The sequence below is a fragment of the Triticum urartu genome, chromosome 6A (assembly GCF_056163025.1).
Source record: "Triticum urartu cultivar PI428250 chromosome 6A, HENAU_Tu73, whole genome shotgun sequence".
NCBI classification, from domain to species: domain Eukaryota; kingdom Viridiplantae; phylum Streptophyta; class Magnoliopsida; order Poales; family Poaceae; genus Triticum; species Triticum urartu.
In genome coordinates, this window is record NC_141878.1 from 27,839,901 (window position 1) to 27,866,118 (window position 26,218).

A 26,218-nucleotide genomic window follows, 5' to 3' on the forward strand; every position below is an offset into this window, starting at 1 on the left:
TTATATATAAACCGAGTGCCTAACAGAGCCGCACGGTTTAAATATAAACCGAGTGCCTGCATGAGCCACACGGTTTATATATAAACCGAGTGCCCACAAGCACTACACGGTTTAAATATAAACCGAGTGCCTAAGGGAGCCGCACGGTTTAAATATAAACCTTGTGACTGCACGAGCTGCACGGTTTAAATATAAGCCGCGTGCCTTTGTACACGGCTTATAGGACATCCACTGTTAAACATATCCTATAAGCCGGGTGCCTGCATCTGGAACACTCGGCTTATACAGCTCCCCGTGGCATAATATGCCTATAAGCCGGGTGCCATGTCCCTGGGACACACGGTTTATATGCCAAATAGCATATTTTTTTTCCTGCATGCTTCAGCGAGCAGCAGCAAGATGGTTTATATATCCAGCAATATATTGATCGATCCAGCAAGCAAAATGACCAACAATATATATCCAGCAATATATTGATCCAGCAAACAAAATGACCAACAATATATATCCAGCAAGCAAAATGACCAACAATATATATCCAGCAATATATAGATCCAGCAAGCAATATATATCCAACGAAAGTCCACACATGCGTACATATGCAACAATAGTTCGCAAACAAAAGAATCATAAGTTCCAAGTCCACACATGTGTAAATCATGTATGTTATTATTCCTAATTGAGCAATCGATTCAAAAGAAATTCACAGGATTCTGCCCTCATGAGTGAATCTACATACTTTTTAGCACACATTCAATATTCTGCGAGCAAAAGTTTGATCTTACACTGCAAATTTTGAGCTTTCTCAATAGAATCAGAAAACAGAACAACAAGTGCTGATTGCTTACTCTTATGATAACTTCAATTAGAGCCATGTCTGGTGGGATTTGTCCTGAAAATAAGTAAGAAAAACATAGAAAATGGCATTAGATACAAACAGAATCATAAGACCATTGCTCTAAGAAAAAACTGGATAGCAAATGAGAAGGATGAGACATCACTGAAATTATAATTTATAAATTACATGGAATCTCTAAAAGGCTTATATTTAGGAACGGAGTGAGTATATCCACAAGCATGGCCCAAAAAACACAACATTACTAAAATGTCTTTCTAATTTTGATGGAGGTACTGCCTAAAGTAGGGCAAGAAATCCCAAATTAGAACACCATCAAGCGAACCTTTAAAATGAATATTTATATTGGAACAGAGAAAATAACATAAAACAGACCTGATAAATAAGCCACTCGATGCAAGGGTGATAAATAAAAAGGAAAAATATGCAACAAACATGTCTGAATAATGATCTGCGATCAAGTAATTTTAGAGATGTCATTTTGAAGAGAATATCTTAAGTAGAGCACTGCATGTATTTCTCATACTACGTGAAAAGAAAAGGCCACACCTGCCAAACTATATGGGCATATTTTTAGAAGGAAACTTTCTCAGGTTCAAGCAGACATAATTTCATTTTGTTCTTAAGACGACATATGGATATATTTTAGAAGTAAACTTTCTCAGGTTCAACGAGTCATAATTTCATTTTGTTCTTAAGACGACTTCCATTCCAGCAAAAAAAATGGCGACAAAAGAGACCTTATTTTGGTTCTAAAATACACACAGAAATATCAAGTATATAGCAGCTGAAGTGCTCCTTACCTCCTCCCAGTAGCTATTCAGAAATACATCGGCGGCGATTGCTGCTTCCAGTATCACAAGCAAGAATACAAAGATCACGTGCTACATACATGGCGGGTTAAGGCAAAATAGTCCATATCACCAAGACACAGTACATCTAAGGTCACAGAGCTCCAGGAACATAACTGGGACTTACGGTTTCAGCAAACTATTATTAGCAGTCAACAATTCCAGTTCAAAACTTAACTGCTAGAGACATGACCCTCTTTTTGAAATATCATTTATATTTTTGAAATGGATATATCTGGAAAAAAGCACGCAAGGTTTGGTCTTTATGTGACAACGCAAAAGACTTTGAGGAATTTTGCTAAACCAGTAGCAGCTGCCATGTAAGCACACTTAAATAGGCTAACGCAACTCCAAGTATCAGACGCTTCCAAGGATACACAAGACAGGCAGGGGCTGTTTGCAGTTTCAGCGGCGATGTGGCCCAAGCAGGTCAGCAAGCACATGATGATTCCCAGGCTGAGAGGAGTGTAGATAAACCTGCATAAAAATTGATCTCTTAATCAAAATAGCCATCCCATATTACATACAGTATATTCATAAGAAATCCCTAGAATACTCTTGGCATGGCAAAGAGGCATGAATTCTCTAGTTTCTCAGACCCAACATAAAAAACATGGTACTAGTATAAATCATCCGTTGCGTAGTTTACTTATAAGCCGTGTGTTAATACAAGGCTCTCGGCTTACTAAAATAACATGACGGCAACCGGGAGATAACGGCCACGTGTCACCGTCAGTATAAATCGAGTGCCCTCGAGCGCTACACGGTTTAAATATAAACCGAGTGCCTAACAGAGCCGCACGGTTTAAATATAAACCGAGTGCCTGCATGAGCCACACGGTTTATATATAAACCGAGTGCCTAACAGAGCCGCACGGTTTAAATATAAACCGAGTGCCTGCATGAGCCACACGGTTTATATATAAACCGAGTGCCCACAAGCACTACACGGTTTAAATATAAACCGAGTGCCTAAGGGAGCCGCACGGTTTAAATATAAACCTTGTGACTGCACGAGCTGCACGGTTTAAATATAAGCCGCGTGCCTTTGTACACGGCTTATAGGACATCCACTGTTAAACATATCCTATAAGCCGGGTGCCTGCATCTGGAACACTCGGCTTATACAGCTCCCCGTGGCATAATATGCCTATAAGCCGGGTGCCATGTCCCTGGGACACACGGTTTATATGCCAAATAGCATATTTTTTTTCCTGCATGCTTCAGCGAGCAGCAGCAAGATGGTTTATATATCCAGCAATATATTGATCGATCCAGCAAGCAAAATGACCAACAATATATATCCAGCAATATATTGATCCAGCAAACAAAATGACCAACAATATATATCCAGCAAGCAAAATGACCAACAATATATATCCAGCAATATATAGATCCAGCAAGCAATATATATCCAACGAAAGTCCACACATGCGTACATATGCAACAATAGTTCGCAAACAAAAGAATCATAAGTTCCAAGTCCACACATGTGTAAATCATGTATGTTATTATTCCTAATTGAGCAATCGATTCAAAAGAAATTCACAGGATTCTGCCCTCATGAGTGAATCTACATACTTTTTAGCACACATTCAATATTCTGCGAGCAAAAGTTTGATCTTACACTGCAAATTTTGAGCTTTCTCAATAGAATCAGAAAACAGAACAACAAGTGCTGATTGCTTACTCTTATGATAACTTCAATTAGAGCCATGTCTGGTGGGATTTGTCCTGAAAATAAGTAAGAAAAACATAGAAAATGGCATTAGATACAAACAGAATCATAAGACCATTGCTCTAAGAAAAAACTGGATAGCAAATGAGAAGGATGAGACATCACTGAAATTATAATTTATAAATTACATGGAATCTCTAAAAGGCTTATATTTAGGAACGGAGTGAGTATATCCACAAGCATGGCCCAAAAAACACAACATTACTAAAATGTCTTTCTAATTTTGATGGAGGTACTGCCTAAAGTAGGGCAAGAAATCCCAAATTAGAACACCATCAAGCGAACCTTTAAAATGAATATTTATATTGGAACAGAGAAAATAACATAAAACAGACCTGATAAATAAGCCACTCGATGCAAGGGTGATAAATAAAAAGGAAAAATATGCAACAAACATGTCTGAATAATGATCTGCGATCAAGTAATTTTAGAGATGTCATTTTGAAGAGAATATCTTAAGTAGAGCACTGCATGTATTTCTCATACTACGTGAAAAGAAAAGGCCACACCTGCCAAACTATATGGGCATATTTTTAGAAGGAAACTTTCTCAGGTTCAAGCAGACATAATTTCATTTTGTTCTTAAGACGACATATGGATATATTTTAGAAGTAAACTTTCTCAGGTTCAACGAGTCATAATTTCATTTTGTTCTTAAGACGACTTCCATTCCAGCAAAAAAAATGGCGACAAAAGAGACCTTATTTTGGTTCTAAAATACACACAGAAATATCAAGTATATAGCAGCTGAAGTGCTCCTTACCTCCTCCCAGTAGGTATTCAGAAATACATCGGCGGCGATTGCAGCTTCCAGTATCACAAGCAAGAATACAAAGATCACGTGCTACATACTTGGCGGGTTAAGGAAAAATAGTCCATATCACCAAGACACAGTACATCTAAGGTCACAGAGCTCCAAGAACATAACTGGGACTTACGGTTTCAGCAAACTATTATTAGCAGTCAACAATTCCAGTTCAAAACTTAACTGCTAGAGACATGACCCTCTTTTTGAAATATCATTTATATTTTTGAAATGGATATATCTGGAAAAAAGCACGCAAGGTTTGGTCTTTATGTGACAACGCAAAAGGCTTTGAGGAATTTTGCTAAACCAGTAGCAGCTGCCATGTAAGCACACTTAAATAGGCTAACGCAACTCCAAGTATCAGACGCTTCCAAGGATACACAAGACAGGCAGGGGCTGTTTGCAGTTTCAGCGGCGATGTGGCCCAAGCAGGTCAGCAAGCACATGATGATTCCCAGGCTGAGAGGAGTGTAGATAAACCTGCATAAAAATTGATCTCTTAATCAAAATAGCCATCCCATATTACATACAGTATATTCATAAGAAATCCCTAGAATACTCTTGGCATGGCAAAGAGGCATGAATTCTCTAGTTTCTCAGACCCAACATAAAAAACATGGTACTAGTATAAATCATCCGTTGCGTAGTTTACTTATAAGCCGTGTGTTAATACAAGGCTCTCGGCTTACTAAAATAACATGACGGCAACCGGGAGATAACGGCCACGTGTCACCGTCAGTATAAATCGAGTGCCCTCGAGCGCTACACGGTTTAAATATAAACCGAGTGCCTAACAGAGCCGCACGGTTTAAATATAAACCGAGTGCCTGCATGAGCCACACGGTTTATATATAAACCGAGTGCCCACGAGCACTACACGGTTTAAATATAAACCGAGTGCCTAAGGGAGCCACACGGTTTAAATATAAACCTTGTGTCTGCACGAGCTGCACGGTTTAAATATAAGCCGGGTGCCTTTGTACACGGCTTATAGGACATCCACTGTTAAACATATCCTATAAGCCGGGTGCCTGCATCTGGAACACTCGGCTTATACAGCTCCCCGTGGCATAATATGCCTATAAGCCGGGTGCCATGTCCCTGGGACACACGGTTTATATGCCAAATAGCATATTTTTTTCCTGCATGCTTCAGCGAGCAGCAGCAAGATGGCTTATATATCCAGCAATATATTGATCGATCCAGCAAGCAAAATGACCAACAATATATATCCGGCAATATATTGATCCAGCAAACAAAATGACCAACAATATATATCCAGCAAGCAAAATGACCAACAATATATATCCAGCAATATATAGATCCAGCAAGCAATATATATCCAACGAAAGTCCACACATGCGTACATATGCAACAATAGTTCGCAAACAAAAGAATCATAAGTTCCAAGTCCACACATGTGTAAATCATGTATGTTATTATTCCTAATTGAGCAATCGATTCAAAAGAAATTCACAGGATTCTGCCCTCATGAGTGAATCTACATACTTTTTAGCACACATTCAATATTCTGCGAGCAAAAGTTTGATCTTACACTGCAAATTTTGAGCTTTCTCAATAGAATCAGAAAACAGAACAACAAGTGCTGATTGCTTACTCTTATGATAACTTCAATTAGAGCCAAGTCTGGTGGGATTTGTCCTGAAAATAAGTAAGAAAAACATAGAAAATGGCATTAGATACAAACAGAATCATAAGACCATTGCTCTAAGAAAAAACTGGATAGCAAATGAGAAGGATGAGACATCACTGAAATTATTATTTATAAATTGCATGGAATCTCTAAAAGGCTTATATTTAGGAGCGGAGTGAGTATATCCACAAGCATGGCCCAAAAAACACAACATTACTAAAATGTCTTTCTAATTTTGATGGAGGTACTGCCTAAAGTAGGGCAAGAAATCCCAAATTAGAACACCATGAAGCGAACCTTTAAAATGAATATTTATATTGGAACAGAGAAAATAACATAAAACAGACCTGATAAATAAGCCACTCGATGCAAGGGTGATAAATAAAAAGGAAAAATATGCAACAAACATGTCTGAATAATGATCTGCGATCAAGTAATTTTAGAGATGTCATTTTGAAGAGAATATCTTAAGTAGAGCACTGCATGTATTTCTCATACTACGTGAAAAGAAAAGGCCATACCTGGCAAACTACATATGGGCATATTTTTAGAAGGAAACTTTCTCAGGTTCAAGCAGACATAATTTCATTTTGTTCTTAAGACGACATATGGATATATTTTAGAAGTAAACTTTGTCAGGTTCGACCAGTCATAATTTCATTTTGTTCTTAAGATGACTTCCATTCCAGCAAAAAAAATGGCGACAAAAGAGACCTTATTTTGGTTCTAAAATACACACAGAAATATCAAGTATATAGCAGCTGAAGTGCTCCTTACCTCCTCCCAGTAGCTATTCAGAAATACATCGGCGGCGATTGCTGCTTCCAGTATCACAAGCAAGAATACAAAGATCACGTGCTACATACATGGCGGGTTAAGGCAAAATAGTCCATATCACCAAGACACAGTACATCTAAGGTCACAGAGCTCCAGGAACATAACTGGGACTTACGGTTTCAGCAAACTATTATTAGCAGTCAACAATTCCAGTTCAAAACTTAACTGCTAGAGACATGACCCTCTTTTTGAAATATCATTTATATTTTTGAAATGGATATATCTGGAAAAAAGCACGCAAGGTTTGGCCTTTATGTGACAACGCAAAAGGCTTTGAGGAATTTTGCTAAACCAGTAGCAGCTGCCATGTAAGCACACTTAAATAGGCTAACGCAACTCCAAGTATCAGACGCTTCCAAGGATACACAAGACAGGCAGGGGCTGTTTGCAGTTTCAGCGGCGATGTGGCCCAAGCAGGTCAGCAAGCACATGATGATTCCCAGGCTGAGAGGAGTGTAGATAAACCTGCATACAAATTGATCTCTTAATCAAAATAGCCATCCCATATTACATACAGTATATTCATAAGAAATCCCTAGAATACTCTTGGCATGGCAAAGAGGCATGAATTCTCTAGTTTCTCAGACCCAACATAAAAAACATGGTACTAGTATAAATCATCCGTTGCGTAGTTTACTTATAAGCCGTGTGTTAATACAAGGCTCTCGGCTTACTAAAATAACATAACGGCAACCGGGAGATAACGGCCACGTGTCACCGTCAGTATAAATCGAGTGCCCTCGAGCGCTACACGGTTTAAATATAAACCGAGTGCCTAACAGAGCCGCACGGTTTAAATATAAACCGAGTGCCTGCATGAGCCACACGGTTTATATATAAACCGAGTGCCCACGAGCACTACACGGTTTAAATATAAACCGAGTGCCTAAGGGAGCCACACGGTTTAAATATAAACCTTGTGTCTGCACGAGCTGCACGGTTTAAATATAAGCCGGGTGCCTTTGTACACGGCTTATAGGACATCCACTATTAAACATATCCTATAAGCCGGGTGCCTGCATCTGGAACACTCGGCTTATACAGCTCCCCGTGGCATAATATGCCTATAAGCCGGGTGCCATGTCCCTGGGACACACGGTTTATATGCCAAATAGCATATTTTTTTTCCTGCATGCTTCAGCGAGCAGCAGCAAGATGGCTTATATATCCAGCAATATATTGATCGATCCAGCAAGCAAAATGACCAACAATATATATCCGGCAATATATTGATCCAGCAAACAAAATGACCAACAATATATATCCAGCAAGCAAAATGACCAACAATATATATCCAGCAATATATAGATCCAGCAAGCAATATATATCCAACGAAAGTCCACACATGCGTACATATGCAACAATAGTTCGCAAACAAAAGAATCATAAGTTCCAAGTCCACACATGTGTAAATCATGTATGTTATTATTCCTAATTGAGCAATCGATTCAAAAAAAATTCACAGGATTCTGCCCTCATGAGTGAATCTACATACTTTTTAGCACACATTCAATATTCTGCAAGCAAAAGTTTGATCTTACACTGCAAATTTTGAGCTTTCTCAATAGAATCAGAAAACAGAACAACAAGTGCTGATTGCTTACTCTTATGATAACTTCAATTAGAGCCAAGTCTGGTGGGATTTGTCCTGAAAATAAGTAAGAAAAACATAGAAAATGGCATTAGATACAAACAGAATCATAAGACCATTGCTCTAAGAAAAAATTGGATAGCAAATGAGAAGGATGAGACATCACTGAAATTATTATTTATAAATTGCATGGAATCTCTAAAAGGCTTATATTTAGGAGCGGAGTGAGTATATCCACAAGCATGGCCCAAAAAACACAACATTACTAAAATGTCTTTCTAATTTTGATGGAGGTACTGCCTAAAGTAGGGCAAGAAATCCCAAATTAGAACACCATGAAGCGAACCTTTAAAATGAATATTTATATTGGAACAGAGAAAATAACATAAAACAGACCTGATAAATAAGCCACTCGATGCAAGGGTGATAAATAAAAAGGAAAAATATGCAACAAACATGTCTGAATAATGATCTGCGATCAAGTAATTTTAGAGATGTCATTTTGAAGAGAATATCTTAAGTAGAGCACTGCATGTATTTCTCATACTACGTGAAAAGAAAAGGCCATACCTGGCAAACTACATATGGGCATATTTTTAGAAGGAAACTTTCTCAGGTTCAAGCAGACATAATTTCATTTTGTTCTTAAGACGACATATGGATATATTTTAGAAGTAAACTTTCTCAGGTTCGACCAGTCATAATTTCATTTTGTTCTTAAGACGACTTCCATTCCAGCAAAAAAAATGGCGACAAAAGAGACCTTATTTTGGTTCTAAAATACACACAGAAATATCAAGTATATAGCAGCTGAAGTGCTCCTTACCTCCTCCCAGTAGCTATTCAGAAATACATCGGCGGCGATTGCTGCTTCCAGTATCACAAGCAAGAATACAAAGATCACGTGCTACATACATGGCGGGTTAAGGCAAAATAGTCCATATCACCAAGACACAGTACATCTAAGGTCACAGAGCTCCAGGAACATAACTGGGACTTACGGTTTCAGCAAACTATTATTAGCAGTCAACAATTCCAGTTCAAAACTTAACTGCTAGAGACATGACCCTCTTTTTGAAATATCATTTATATTTTTGAAATGGATATATCTGGAAAAAAGCACGCAAGGTTTGGTCTTTATGTGACAACGCAAAAGGCTTTGAGGAATTTTGCTAAACCAGTAGCAGCTGCCATGTAAGCACACTTAAATAGGCTAACGCAACTCCAAGTATCAGACGCTTCCAAGGATACACAAGACAGGCAGGGGCTGTTTGCAGTTTCAGCGGCGATGTGGCCCAAGCAGGTCAGCAAGCACATGATGATTCCCAGGCTGAGAGGAGTGTAGATAAACCTGCATACAAATTGATCTCTTAATCAAAATAGCCATCCCATATTACATACAGTATATTCATAAGAAATCCCTAGAATACTCTTGGCATGGCAAAGAGGCATGAATTCTCTAGTTTCTCAGACCCAACATAAAAAACATGGTACTAGTATAAATCATCCGTTGCGTAGTTTACTTATAAGCCGTGTGTTAATACAAGGCTCTCGGCTTACTAAAATAACATAACGGCAACCGGGAGATAACGGCCACGTGTCACCGTCAGTATAAATCGAGTGCCCTCGAGCGCTACACGGTTTAAATATAAACCGAGTGCCTAACAGAGCCGCACGGTTTAAATATAAACCGAGTGCCTGCATGAGCCACACGGTTTATATATAAACCGAGTGCCCACGAGCACTACACGGTTTAAATATAAACCGAGTGCCTAAGGGAGCCACACGGTTTAAATATAAACCTTGTGTCTGCACGAGCTGCACGGTTTAAATATAAGCCGGGTGCCTTTGTACACGGCTTATAGGACATCCACTATTAAACATATCCTATAAGCCGGGTGCCTGCATCTGGAACACTCGGCTTATACAGCTCCCCGTGGCATAATATGCCTATAAGCCGGGTGCCATGTCCCTGGGACACACGGTTTATATGCCAAATAGCATATTTTTTTTCCTGCATGCTTCAGCGAGCAGCAGCAAGATGGCTTATATATCCAGCAATATATTGATCGATCCAGCAAGCAAAATGACCAACAATATATATCCGGCAATATATTGATCCAGCAAACAAAATGACCAACAATATATATCCAGCAAGCAAAATGACCAACAATATATATCCAGCAATATATAGATCCAGCAAGCAATATATATCCAACGAAAGTCCACACATGCGTACATATGCAACAATAGTTCGCAAACAAAAGAATCATAAGTTCCAAGTCCACACATGTGTAAATCATGTATGTTATTATTCCTAATTGAGCAATCGATTCAAAAAAAATTCACAGGATTCTGCCCTCATGAGTGAATCTACATACTTTTTAGCACACATTCAATATTCTGCAAGCAAAAGTTTGATCTTACACTGCAAATTTTGAGCTTTCTCAATAGAATCAGAAAACAGAACAACAAGTGCTGATTGCTTACTCTTATGATAACTTCAATTAGAGCCAAGTCTGGTGGGATTTGTCCTGAAAATAAGTAAGAAAAACATAGAAAATGGCATTAGATACAAACAGAATCATAAGACCATTGCTCTAAGAAAAAATTGGATAGCAAATGAGAAGGATGAGACATCACTGAAATTATTATTTATAAATTGCATGGAATCTCTAAAAGGCTTATATTTAGGAGCGGAGTGAGTATATCCACAAGCATGGCCCAAAAAACACAACATTACTAAAATGTCTTTCTAATTTTGATGGAGGTACTGCCTAAAGTAGGGCAAGAAATCCCAAATTAGAACACCATGAAGCGAACCTTTAAAATGAATATTTATATTGGAACAGAGAAAATAACATAAAACAGACCTGATAAATAAGCCACTCGATGCAAGGGTGATAAATAAAAAGGAAAAATATGCAACAAACATGTCTGAATAATGATCTGCGATCAAGTAATTTTAGAGATGTCATTTTGAAGAGAATATCTTAAGTAGAGCACTGCATGTATTTCTCATACTACGTGAAAAGAAAAGGCCATACCTGGCAAACTACATATGGGCATATTTTTAGAAGGAAACTTTCTCAGGTTCAAGCAGACATAATTTCATTTTGTTCTTAAGACGACATATGGATATATTTTAGAAGTAAACTTTCTCAGGTTCGACCAGTCATAATTTCATTTTGTTCTTAAGACGACTTCCATTCCAGCAAAAAAAATGGCGACAAAAGAGACCTTATTTTGGTTCTAAAATACACACAGAAATATCAAGTATATAGCAGCTGAAGTGCTCCTTACCTCCTCCCAGTAGCTATTCAGAAATACATCGGCGGCGATTGCTGCTTCCAGTATCACAAGCAAGAATACAAAGATCACGTGCTACATACATGGCGGGTTAAGGCAAAATAGTCCATATCACCAAGACACAGTACATCTAAGGTCACAGAGCTCCAAGAACATAACTGGGACTTACGGTTTCAGCAAACTATTATTAGCAGTCAACAATTCCAGTTCAAAACTTAACTGCTAGAGACATGACCCTCTTTTTGAAATATCATTTATATTTTTGAAATGGATATATCTGGAAAAAAGCACGCAAGGTTTGGTCTTTATGTGACAACGCAAAAGGCTTTGAGGAATTTTGCTAAACCAGTAGCAGCTGCCATGTAAGCACACTTGGGGCCAGTTCTTTTGCTAGCTTTTTTGAGCTTCCAGAATAAGCTACCCCTACCCAGCTTATTCTAGAAGCTCAATCAAAATTTTCTTTTTAAAAGCCTACTAGTCAAGTCTTAGCTGCTAGGCTTCTAAACAAATAAATATGGTTGGGCTTCTAGAATAAGCTGGGTAGTGGCAGCTTTTTGCAGCTTATTCTGGAAGCCACAAAAAGAACTGGCCCTTAAATAGGCTAACGCAACTCCTAGTATCAGACGCTTCCAAGGATACACAAGACAGGCAGGGGCTGTTTGCAGTTTCTGCGGCGATGTGGCCCGAGCAGGTCAGCAAGCACATGATGATTCCCAGGCTGAGAAGAGTGTAGATAAACCTGCATAAAAATTGATCTCTTAATCAAAATAGCCATCCCATATTACATACAGTATATTCATAAGAAATCCCTAGAATACTCTTGGCATGGCAAAGAGGCATCAATTCTCTAGTTTCTCAGACCCAACATAAAAAACATGGTAGTAGTATAAATCATCCGTTGCGTAGCGCCGCGTTGACATCTTAACAGCGAAGCGAGAGGAAGATGCTGATCACCATAAATATTTTTACCGCAGCCATAAGTTTTGTTCGACCTACATCATTTGGATTGGATAAACTATCTTCGGCTGTAAGCTAACTTGGTGGAATGCAACAACAGGAGATTGTCTTGAACACTAATTTTTAAAAGTAATAAGCAAGATACAATGAAAAATAAGATATCTAATTTAACTGCCCTGCCAGCAAGTTGCACCCAGATAGTAATTATTCTGATTTCTGAACCAGTGTACTATTCTGATATCTGAAGCTAATTTACTCTGAGATAAGAGTCCAAGTGCCAGCATCAACCAGCATCTACACCTACATGTTCTTCTATTGCCAATTTACCATCTTTCATAGATTTCTTCTTACTCTTCCTTTTCGTATGAGCATCACATCACAGATGAGAAAAGGGGAATTAGGAAACATGCATAAATATGAACAAGAGAATTCAAGGAAAGGAAAAAGCTGGTCTAAACCACAATGGACGAGCTCGGTGCACTTGACCTTGTACAGTGCTGGTTTCCCCATGCACGACGGCGACAGCGCTGCCCAGGCAGTACGGTGGGAATTCGGTCAGCGGTGTGTGCGGGGTGCCGTGTTCCCCTTTTTATGAACCCTGAGCATTGTGTGTATGTGTGTGATGCAGGTGTTCTGAAGATGCAATTGTGGGAGGGAGGGAAACCAAAACCAGATGCAGCATGTGTTCCTGCTGATGCAGTTGTTCCACGAGCAGGAGATCAGCAGGGGCACGCCGGAGCACCTTGCCGCCTGAGGAGCCGGGCCCTGGTCAACAGAGAAAGGTGCTGTCAGAGAGAGAGAGAGAGAGAGAGAGAGAGAGAGAGAGGGACCTGCCGGCGGAGGAAGGGTGGGGCAGCCGAGATGGCCGAACAATCTCAACCCTATCGAACGGGGAGAGGCGGCGGCGCCGATGGGAGGGCCAGCTCGGGGCTCCCCATGCTCGGGGCGGGGGCGGGGGGGATCTGTGCGTCGACGGAGGGAGGATGGGGCAGCGGAGATGGCCGGACGGCCTGAACCCTAGCGAACGGGGAGGGGCGGCGGTGCCGATGGGAGGGCCCGCTCGGGGCTCCCCATGCCCGGGGATGGAGAGGAGGCGGGGGGGGTCTGTGCGCCGAGGAGAGGGCGGCGCCGGGCGGGGTGATGGCGAGGCGGACGGTGGATGGAGGGTGGGCGGCGGCGCGAGGAGAGGAGCGGCGTGTGGGAGGAGACAAGGGAGGGCGCGGGGTTGAGACAGGGGAGGCGCGGGGAAGAGATAGTGGGCGGGTCGATTTGGGCCAAAATGAGGTCTTCGCGCGTCTATTTTCGCTAAGTCCCGCGCTCACTCATAAGCCTGGTGCAAAAGGGTAAGCCTAGTGCCATCGGAAAAAACACACGGTTTATAATTTTCTTTATTTTTTTATTTCAATACAAAAAGTTTATTAATTTTACTTTTAATAATTTATGTGTTTCATTTTATTGTATTTTTACGATACTTATTTTAGTTTTCTTTTTATTGTATTCTTATTCTATTTTTATTTCATTGTTTTTATAAATGATACTCTCTCCCCTTATTTCATTATTTCCACTCTTTAAAATATCGGTCAATATTCCGGTAAAAGTTTGGGCGTGTTTCAAGTAGACCTCACATGTGGCCGCTTGTAAACCACACCATCTCCGATGTAGTCTCTAGGTATCGAGAGGGAACGAGTTGCTGTTGTGAAGGAAGTGTGGGCCCTATTGCTCAGTTGGCCTCGAAACTTCTTGTGCTCTCAAAGAAGGCCATCGAATGACACGTGTCAGGCCCCCGTATTTTTCGTACCCGCCTAGAATATTTGAGACATTTATTGCACTGTTAGGGTTTCGGAGCCGGAAATTGCAGATCTTCAAGGCGGCACATGAAATCATGCCCAGAAGCGGCATATAAAATCCTATGTGATGTCTTTGCGACATGCGTAGGCCCAGCCACCGGGGGGCAAAATTACCTCGGCTCCATGCTTGATCCAACCGCTTAAATCCCTGGAAAATTATATAATGCCAGAAACCCTCGGGAACTGGCACGGTGTCATCACATGGCCCCTTTAGGGTGTGGTAAAAGTTTGGGCCTGTTTCGAGTAGGCCTCACATGAGGCCGCTTGTAAACCACGACATCTCCGATGTAATCTCTAGGTACCGAGAGGGAACGAGTCGTGTTTGTCAAAGTAGTGCGGGCCCTGTTGCTCCGTTGGCCTCGGAACTTCTAGTGCTCTCAAAGAAGGCCATCGAATGACACGTGTCAGGCCCACGCATTTTTTGGACCCGCCTAGAATATTTTGAGACATTTATTGCACTATAGTGTTTCGGCGCCGGAAATTGCAAGGGGAGAAACGGCCACGTCGGGTCGACACGGAGGTAATCTTGCGGTGGGTTTGACACGGACCTTGTTCCGAAGTGTTCTTATGGGCTGACCTACCACAACTGGGTGGAGAGGTCCATTGGTCAAAGCCCGTCTGGCGAAAGTCAAAGGGTTAGATCTCCTAGTCAACCGCTGCAGGGTTGGGCGGGACGGGGGCCTTGGGGGTAGCAATGCTACCGGAGCATCGCGCGGGCCCCTCATACATGCTTTAAGGTGTGGTGGCATGTCTGAAGAGGTAGCACGCGGCTCCGGGGTGTGCCCCCCCTCACGGACAACGATGACACGGTATAGTAAATGTTCTGCGGTAACAGTGCGGCGTGAATATTATTGGATACTCGGAGCGCGATAAAATCATGATTATCTTACACGGCGTGGGCACATGTGATATAGGACAGATGGTAATTTTTCATAATTTTTGGTGATGCAGAAGTATCTGAACACTTCCCTCTACGCGTCTTCGGAGAGTGACCCCTGATGACCCACAAGTATAGGGGATCTATCGTAGTCCTTTCAATAAGTAAGAGTGTCGAACCCAACGAGGAGCAGAAGGAAATGATAAGCGGTTTTCAGCAAGGTATTCTCTGCAAGTACTGAAATAAGTGGTAACAGATAGTTTTGTGATAAGATAGGTTGTAACGAGCAACAAGTAACAAAAGTAAATAAAGTGCAGCAAGATGGACCAATCCTTTTGTAGCAAAGGACAAGCCGGAACAAACTCTAATAATAGGAAAAGCGCTCCCAGGGACACATGGGAATATCGTCAAGCTAGTTTTCATCACGTTCATATGATTCGCGCTCGATACTTTGATAATTTGATATGTGGGTGGACCGGTGCTTGGGTGCTGTTCTTACTTGAACAAGCATCCCACTTATGATTAACCTCTATTGCAAGCATCCGCAACTACAACAAAGGTATTAAGGTAAACCTAACCATAGCATGAAACATATGGATCCAAATCAGCCCCTTATGAAGCAACGCATAAACTAGGGTTTAAGCTTCTGTCACTCTAGCAACCCATCATCTACTTATTACTTCCCAATGCCTTCCTCTAGGCCCAAATAATGGTGAAGTGTTATGTAGTCGATGTTCACATAACACCACTAGAGGTTAGACAACATACATCTTATCAAAATATCAAACGAATACCAAATTCACATGACTACTCATAGCAAGACTTCTCCCTTGTCCTCAGGAACGAACATAATTACTCACAAAGCATATTCATGTTCATAATCAGAGGGGTAATAATATGCATATAGGATCTGAACATATGATCTTGCACCAATTAAACCAACTAGCATCAACTACAAGGAGTAATCAACACTACTAGCAACCTACTAGCACCAATCCCGGACTTTGAGACAAGAATTGGATACAAGAGATGAACTAGGGTTTGGAGATGAGATGGTGCTGGTGAAGATGTTGATGGAGATTGCCTCTCCCGATGAGAGGAGCGTTGGTGATGACGATGGTGATGATTTCCCCCTCCCGGAGGGAAGTTTCCCCGGCAAAACAGCTCTGCCGGAGCTCTAGATTGGATCCGCCAAGGTTCCGCCTCGTGGCGGCGGAGTCTCGTCCTGAAAAGTTCCTCTCTATTTTTTTCTCATCGAAAGACCTCATATAGGAGAAGATGGGCATCAGAGAGCCACCAGGGGGCCCACGAGGTAGGGGGCGCGCCCTAGGGGGGGTGCCCCCCACCCTCGTGAGAAGGGTGTGGGCCCCCTGGCCTTCATCTTTGGCATGGATTTTACTTTATTTCTTTTAAGACGTTCCGTGGAGTTTCAGGACTTATGGAGTTGCGCAGAATAGGTCTCTAATATTTGCTCCTTTTCTAGACCAGAATTCCAGCTACCGGCATTCTCCCTCTTTAGGTAAACCTTGTAAAATAAGAGAAAATAGGCATAAGTATTGTGGCATAAAGTGAAATAACAGTCCATAATGCGATAAATATCGATATAAAAGCATGATGCAAAATGGACGTACCAACCCCCTTCACGGACGGCGCCGCCACTGGCACCTAGAGGGAGGTAACGGACGCGTCGGGTCGACACAGAGGGAATCTTGCGGTGGGTTTGGCCCAGACCTTGTTCCGAAGTGTTCCTATGGGCTGACCTACCACAACAGGGTGGAGAGGTCCATTGGTCAAAGCCCGTCCGGCAAAAGTCAAAGGGTTAGATCTCCTGGTCAACTGTTGCAGGTTTGGCGGGACGGGGGCCTTGGGGGGTAACAATGCCACGGGAGCATCGCGCGGGGCCCTCATACATGCCTTAAGGTGTGATGGCATGTCTGAAGAGGTAACACGCGGCTTTGGGGTGTGCCCCCCCCCTCACGGACGACGATGACATGGTATAGTAAACATTCTACGGTAACGGGGCGGCGTGAATATTATTGAATACTCTCGGAGCGCGATAAAATCATGATTTTCTTACACGGCATGGGCACATGTGATATAGGACGGATGGTAATTTTTCATATTTTTTGGTGATGCAGAAGTATCTGAACACTTCCCTCTACGCGGATTGCTCTTGCGTGTCTACGATTGTGGCCGGCGGCCTCCGGGGGCTAGCCATGCCGCCAAATCTTGCGTCGGGGCCTCTTACACGTCTAGAGGTGTGGTGGCGGGTGCCAACACCCGGCACGCGTCTCCGGAGTGTGACCCCTTCACGGACGGCGCCGCCACCGGCACCTGGAGGGGGGAAACGGTCGTGTCGGGTTGACACTGAGGGAATCTTGCAGTGGGTTTGGCCCGGACCTTGTTCCGAAGTGTTCTTATGGGCTGACCTACCACAACCGGGTGGTGAGGTCCATTAGTCAAAGTCCATCCGGCGAAAGTCAAAGGGTTAGATCTCCTGGTCAACCGCTCCAGGGTTTGGCGGGACGGGGGCCTTGGGGGGTAGCAATGCCATCGGATCATTGCACGGGGCCCTCATACATGCCTTAAGATGTGGTGGTGGCATGTCTGAGGAGGCAGCACACGGCTCCAGGTGTGGCCCCCCTCACAAACAGCGATGACAGGGTATAGTAAACGTTCTGCAATAACGGTGCGGCATGAATATTATTGAACACTCGGAGCGCGATAAAATCATGATTTTCTTACACGGCGTGGGCACATGTGATATAGGAGGGATGGTGATTTTTCATAATGTTTGGTGATGCAGAAGTATCTGAACAGTTCCCTCTATGCGGATTGATCTTCGCGTGTACGATTGTGACCGGCGGCTTCCGGGGGCTAGCCATGCCGCCAAATCTTGCGTTGGGGCCTCTTAGACGTCTAGAAGTGTGGTGACGGGTACGCTAGGGTATCGAAAGAGTCATGAAAATATTAAAGTGCCGTTAAATTAATAATTTCGCAAATAAGACCCATGAAAACTAGTCGACAGAAAATAGGTTAGAATAATAATACTAATTAAGTAGTAAATATAAATGCAATGAAAACCATCCTAAACTAATTTCGCGCAAATGTTACTCGTTGCAAAAAATCCGCAAAAATGTAAGCCTAGTGATTTCATCAGGCACACGACTTATATGTCCTATAAGCTGAGTGCCTGCTTCGGACACACGGCTTATATGTCCTATAAGCCGAGTGCCTACTTTGGACACACGGCTTATGTGCTGCTCCGTGACAGCGCCGTCAATCACTACCGTTGCAGACACGTGGCAGATGTCTTTACCGAGTGTGTGCTGTAAGCCGGGTGCCTTTTCCCGTAGATACCGTGTGTTTCATATAAGCCGTGATCTTTTTTGCGAAACTCGGCTTATAGATGACCATAAGCCGAGTTCCTCGTATTTACCGGGTGTTTTTTTCTTGAGACTCGGCTTAGAGGAGCGTAAGCCGGGAGCCCGAAAAAAACACTCGGCTTATAGGCTAACACACGGGAAACCTGAATTTTCCTGTAGTGTATGTTGGTATCATAGAGGACTACATTTATTGACATGCATGACACAAAGTAGCACATCACGGTATCATGATATGATACTCAAGTCTCTCTTTCATCATTGAATTCTATGCCATCTCATCAAAATTGCTTAGTTGGTATGCATGATACTAACTATGATACTCACATTGGGGGCAGCTTTAGTAATTAATCTGATCCGCCTCGACTCAAGGTGCAACATGAAGTCACCACTGTATGTAGACAAAACCACCACATTTAAGTCCTCGTCATACCCCACCATCCCTTCACTTATGAAGTCGTTGGACAACATCCCCTCCAATTGATTGATTTTCTGCAGAAGCACCCATCCGGCAACACCATCAGAGTTCAGGTTCCTCTCCCATATATGAATGCCCAGTTTTGACATAGCGGCAAGGCCAAGAACGCTGTCTTCATCTGTCCGTAAGAGCTGAAAGGACCAACGTTGGGCATCTACGGGCGTCTCGATGACAGCAAGAGTCTGCCTTTCAATATCAAATGCAGGGATTTGACCTCCATGGAGCAACCAGTAAACTGCACTCCTGATAAGGATGCTGGGCTTTAGCTTCATAACCATCCTTCTAGTCGACGCTGAGACAATATTCCCCCATACACCCGACACTGATTCGTAGGCACAAGCTAATGATATCTTCAGGTCTCTACGGGAGCAGATCATGACCAATTTGAAGGCCGGGTTCAAGAAGCAATCCTCCTGCAAATGCCCGTCTTGATCATCAACACACATCACCGTGGCGCTGCACCTACAGAAACTCTCCCTTTTTGCGTTGCGGAGTTCTGATGGAAAAGGCACGCGGTACTGCTGGCCGTTGAGGGGATCCCACACGAAGATCTCAAACAGAGACTCGCTGAGCATGACGGCGAGGACGTGGCGGCAGCAAAGGAACTCCCAATCCCCCGTCATCTCAGGCACAAAGAAGCGCTCGGCAGGGATGCGATCGGGCGGGTCCAGGACAGGAATGAAGAAGGGATATGGGGTAGACTCTTTGAAGAAGCCCAGCAGAGGAGGTTCCGGGTGGTGTCTGCTGAAACGGCTTAGGAAGCGGGGATCGGAGAGGATGCGGCGCCAGCGCGTGCATACGAGGGAGGCGCGGGAGAGGGTTGACGGCAGCGGAGGCAGCCGGAGGAGGATCTCCCGGAGGAGGTCCTCATCTTCCAGCGGCGCTGAAATTGACATGGTGCGGCGGCCGGAGTTTTCTTCTTTTTCCGCGGAATCCTGACACGGAACGACGCCCAGCACCACCCCTCCGGCTCCTGGTCCTGGGACCTGCTGCGGTCGGAGCGGAAGGTCGGCGGATTGGAAGCGTGGCGCGCGTGGCAAGGGATCGAGGTTGGAACTTATATATGAATATATCGGTAAGCTCGAGTACGGCGAGGAGGAGCCGGACGAGCAGGAGGACGAGGACGACGAGGAGGAGGAGGAGCCAGCGCCTGTTCTGGCAAGGAGACGCAAGAAGAAGAAGGGGGCGGACAGGACCGGCGAGCCGCGCATATGGTGGGCGTCCAAGGAGCAGGAATGTCTCGCCGAAGCATGCAAAGTCGTCTGCCTCGACCCGATCACCGGCACGAACCAGAGCATAGAGATGTATTGGGAGCACATCAAGGCCGAGTTCGATGAGCGCAAGCTCGTCGTCCCCTACTTCAAAGGCGTCCACATGCAGCACGGGTCGAAGGTAATGGCGAACCATTGGGGGCTCATCCAGTCGGTGTGCAACAAATGGCATGGAATAGTCGAGGAGACCGTGGCTCGCCCAGAGAGCGGCGCCAGTATTGAGGATCAGGTATGGCACCCTGGTCTCCCACTTCTTTTCGCCGTGCACGCTCGCCAACTGTTTGTTCCTCGGCGCAGCTGCTGCGCATGTTGGCCATGTATCGCCAGGACAACAGCGACCAAGAATTCTAGTACCTCCATCTCTTCAAGTGGATCAAGAAGTGCGAGAAGTGGGCGGATGTCCAGCGCACCCTTGCCAAGGCCAAGGAGACCTACAACCGGACGCGCCGACGCCGGGCGCGGGCGACGGGCGCCCCGAAGGCAACAAAGGGGCCAAGAAGGGGAAACACGCTGACTCGGCTACCACGCGAGTGCAGGAATCCATCGAGCATTGCCTCGCCGACGCACAGGCCCGGGCCGCCCCTGCGTGAAGAGAAGACCGAGGCGCAGTGTTCAGCGTTGATGACGAACAACGCCGTCAAGCTCGACCTACTCCGTACCAATGTCGCCGCGAAGAAGAGGAACACCGACCTGGCTTTCCTGCTATGTGGGGCGGACATGCTCCAGAGCAATGACGAGCAGGTCAAGGCGTGGTACTTGGCGGAGTGCATCCTCATCCTGAACCAGCTGTCATCGACGGCGCCGCCAACCCCCACGCCCACGCTGACGATGCCGCCAAGCCCGAGCGATGATGCCTCCACGACGCCCAGCAGCACAGAAGCCGTGCCGACGCCGCCTAGCACAGAAGCAGCTCCGACACCGCCAAGCCCGCGCACGCTGACTCCGCCAATGCCAGAGGCCGACCCCACCGTGTGATGTGTTGCCCACGCATCCTTCCATACTTTTTTGTACGCCGAAATTTTCATCCGATCGCCGAACTATGGCCGCTGATCATCGGACTTGTGGCGTTTTTTGTGAGCGGGAATGACCAAGTTTGAATTTGCCGCGACTTGGGGGGCGGCGCCTGGGGGCGTGGCTGGGAGCTAGGTTGCCCCCAGGGGCTAATCTAGCACCGGTTCGCCCCCAGGCATCTCTTTTTCGACACCCTGGTGGGCCGAACGACTGGAGATGGTCTTAGGACAATGTTATGCAAAAAGTTGTTGGCTGATCTATGCCTCGTTTGCCGCCCCATGCTTAGTACCAATCCCAGGTAACTTTCTATATTATGCTCCTATAAATACTTGAATTAGTACCGCACTAAAATTGAACTGTAATGTGGCCTTGATTTTCAGATTTAGAATTGTTTCTCCATTGGGCATGTACGACTAATATCCTAGTCACGTCATGAGGCTATCAGGGAAGATCGGAAGGCCCGTCCTAGGTCTTGTGTCCATAAGTCATATCTTCACTGAATCATTGATCAGTTTATTATCCATCAATTGATCTTGTACTATATTTCATCTAGGCATTCTATTGGATATAGTTATTAATTATGATATTTTTTTCAGTAAATTTTGAAGTTAGTTTTGGAATCATATGACTTTACTATTTTGCATTAATTCATGATATATTTATAAATAATGTGAAGTAACACTAAGTTATATAATTAAGTGAAAGTATATCTTACCTGTATGAAAATTTCAAGGGCCTAATTTGTATTTCGCACCGGGGCTTCAAATTTTTGGAGACAACCCTGGTTGTAAGAAGGTTGTCAAATTTCTTGTGCTACTAGTTACGAGGATTAAAGGTATGTTACCGTAGGAATTGATAGATAGATAAAATAAATAAAAGATTAAAGAAAGAAAAGTAATTGTAACAGTGCATTTATTAAAATAGAATAGACCTAGGGGGCATAGTTTCACTAGAGGCATCTCTCCAAGTAGATAAATGTGGTGTGGTGAACAAATTACAGTTGGGCACCGATTAAACTACAATATTTATACTTATGACTATGATGATTCATTACATAATATTGCATAGGCATTATATCCATGATATGTAGAAGCTTAATCCAACTACATGTACAAGTAATGCTCCATCTAAAGGCTGCTATCGGACATGCATCTCGAGGTATTAAGTTTGCCACAAAAAAAGCATTGCTATAAGGATGATGACATAATGTAGACATCAGAACTATCTGAAGGAAATATGCCCTAGAGGCAATAATAAAGTTGTTATTTATATTTCCTTATATCATGATAAATGTTTATTATTCATACTAGAATTGTATTAACCGGAAACTTGATACATGTGTGGATATATAGACAAAACAAAGTGTTCCTAGTATTCCTCTACTTGACTAGCTCGTTAATCAAAGATGGTTAAGTTTCCTAACCATAGACATGTGTTGTCATTTGTTGAACGGGATCACATCATTAGGAGAGTGATGTGATGAACAAGACCCATCCATTAAGCTTAGCATAATGATCGTTAAGTTTTATTGCTATTGCTTTCTTCATGACTTATACATATTCCTATGACTATGAGATTATGAAACTCCCGAATATCGGAGGAACACCTTATGTGCTATCAAACGTCACAACGTAACTGGGTGATTATAAAGATGCTCTACAGGTGTCTCCGATGGTGTTTGTTGGGTTGGCACATATCAAGATTAGGATTTGTCACTCCGAGTACCGGAGAGGTATCTCTGGGCCCTCTCGGTAATGCACATCACTATAAGCCTTGCAAGCAATGTGAGTAAAGAGTTAGTTACAGGATGATGCATTATGGAATGAGTAAAGAGACATGCCAGTAACGAGATTGAACTAGGTATGATGATACCGACGATCGAATGTTGGGCAAGTAACATACTGATGACAAAGGGAATAACGTGTGTGGTGCGGTGCCCCCCTCCACAGTTCAACACCTCAGTCATATTGTCGTAGAGCTTAGGTGAAGCCCTGCGCCGGTAACTTCATCATCACCGTCGCCACGCCTTCGTGCTAATGAAACTCTCCCTCATCCTCAACTGGATCAAGAGCTCGAGGGACGTCATCGTGCTGAACGTGTGCTGAACACGAAGGTGGCGTACGTTCGATACTTGGATCGGTTGGATCGTGAAGACGTTCGACTACATCAACCGCGTTACTAATGCTTCCATTTTCAGTGTATGAGGGTACGTGGACACACTCACCCGTCTCGTTGCTATGCATCTCCTAGATAGATCTTGCGTGATCGTAGGAAATTTTTGAATTACTACGTTCCCCAACACTATCATCCAAGTGTGATAAAGGAACCATCGTTTTATCCTTAGTAGAAACAATAGAATACATGTATTGTCCTTTTCTGTCACTGGGATATAAATCACTTCAAGATTGAATGCACTACCTTACACAACTCCCTTTGAAGAACTGCCAATCAATCTGGCCAAAGAAGATAAATAGATTGGAAAGCATACATAACTACTTCATTATGCAGCAAATAAACTTCAAAAGATTCAATATAATTCAGTGAACACTCTAATCATAAAGTGGCAATTCATCATATCTCATCAAACACAACCACCAATACCGATCATGTGAGGCAGCACAAGGAAACTTCGTATCGAATCACAAGGCAGAGAGGATGCCATATAGCTACTGCTATGGACCCTAAGGTCTTAAGTAAAATACTCAAACATGCACTACTAGGGAAAAGCCTATACACAGAATTTTACCTGTAGCGCTGTACAAAATCAAGCGCTGCTGCTACTTAGTAGCAGCGCGCGTAAATAAACCGCGCTACTGCTATGACTTTAGCAGTAGCGCATACTAGCGAAAAGCGCTGCTGCTACGTTTGAACTGGGCGCACATGGCTAGCCCAACCTAGCAATAGCGCGTATAATGGCCCAGCGCTACTGCTAATCTCCTTAGCTGCAGCGCGCTTACATGTAAAGCGCTGCTGCTAACGGAAATAAAATAAAGTGAAAAACAAGTAGAAAAGTAAATGAAAATGAAAGAAAAAGAAAAAGGAGAAAGGGAAAAAATAAAATGTAAAGAAAAATAAAAGAAAAAAGGGAAAAAAGGAGAAAGGAATAGCAGCAGCGGGTTTCAGTAAACGCGCTATAGCTAACTTAGCTATAGCACGTTTCCAGAAACGCGCTACCGTTACGTTTCACTTAAACAGCGGTTTCCCCCCACCCCGCCCCCAGCCACCAATTCTTCCACAAATCGTCCCTCGCCCTCGCCGCCGCCCGAGGCCGCCCTCAGCCTCACCGCCGCCGCCCCTCGGCCGCCGCGCGCTCTCCCCACGCTGCCCCCGACCCCAGATTCAACACCGGCCCCGTCCCCGACCTCAACGCCGCCCGGGACACCGCCCCCGACCCTGACCTCAACGCCGGCCCGGACGCCGCCCCCGCCCCCCCGACCTCACCGCCGCCCCGGATCCCCGACCACGACCTCGACGCCGCCTGCCCCTCCCTCGTCGCAGGCACCTGAGGTGAGCACGCCTGCTCCTCCCTCTCCCCTACCTCTGCCTAGGGTTTCTACCTCCATCAAATTAGTTAGGGTGGAAACGAATCGGATGCGGATGCGGCTCAAATGAGTTAGGGTTCATGTAAGGGTGGAAACGAATCAAATTTCTAAGATGAATAATAAAACGAGTAAAATTTGACCACTTATTTCACTTTATAGTTGGATAATTGGAAAATCTGCTACCACTTTCCACCCCTATAGGTTCATCAAATTAGATGGTAATTAGGGCAGTAGTTCTTAGGTACTAATTAGTTAGTAAGAACTAGGTACTAGAATATTTTTATTTATAGTAAGTTTATTTTTAGTAAGAACTAGTTGAATTAATAGAACTAGTTAGTAAGAACTTGTTGCTATTTTTTTAGTTAAAGCAATTTTCCCGCATCGACGTGGACGATGCCTATCCCGCATCCTCGTCGTCGAGTCGGCAGAGGACGACACCTGCTTGACCAGATGGGCCATGTCCGGGACTGGGCTCCACTGGGGTGGTACTGGGAGGCGCTACCTACCGGGGGGCGCAGGTTGGTGAGGAGCCAGCCTGTCGTTGACCCGAACCTTCTTTGGTGGCGGTCGCGTGGGCCAGTGACAGTCCAGAGGCTCGAGGACTCTGCGGAGGTGGTGCGTCACCGTGTCAGTGAGGAGGACGCGCACGTCCGTTGCTACTTGTTTGCGTTGGAGCACAGGTTCTCCAATACCTGGCAGGTTCACCAGGGATCTCACTGGAGCTATGATCCTGTGATGGTTCCTTCTCTGTGGGTGTCCACCGCCCGCGCCGATACCCGTCATTTGCTAGGGTTTTAGTTGTACTAGTGATGTTATATGTATGACACTATTCGGGATGTATTAGTGATAATATTCGACGATGTACGGACGCATGAGATGATTTACTTTTGCTCATTGAATGCATGCTAATTTGAGTCTTATAAGATATTTTGAAATGTATATCTTGTGTTGCTCAATATCCAAGTGGCCGGTCATGTTTGCAGGTTACACCTCCGAGTGGCCTATGTTTTGCCGGAGTGTTGATTCATTTCCGTTCCGGCAAATTTCAGGCGCTCGATATATCCTATTTTAGCAAAGGTCATGCCGGATTTTTCCGTGAATTTTGGCATGAGTTTTGCCAGAATATGTAGGAAATATCGAGTGCCCCGGATTCGTGTGTTGAGTATCCTGGTAGTTGTCTTCTATCGATTTTCAATTAATGTTTTAAC

The 26,218-nt window shown here is 43.9% G+C and overlaps 1 protein-coding gene across 1 annotated transcript; it reads right to left on the minus strand.

The window, feature by feature from the left end:
• Window positions 1–18,999: 18,999 nt before the first annotated feature.
• On the minus strand, window positions 19,000–20,082 carry LOC147963480 (uncharacterized). Its single transcript, XM_087529591.1, has one exon. The coding sequence runs from the start codon at window positions 20,080–20,082 to the stop codon at window positions 19,000–19,002; it is 1,083 nt and encodes a 360-aa protein (XP_087385717.1).
• Between the last annotated feature and the right edge of the window lie 6,136 nt (window positions 20,083–26,218).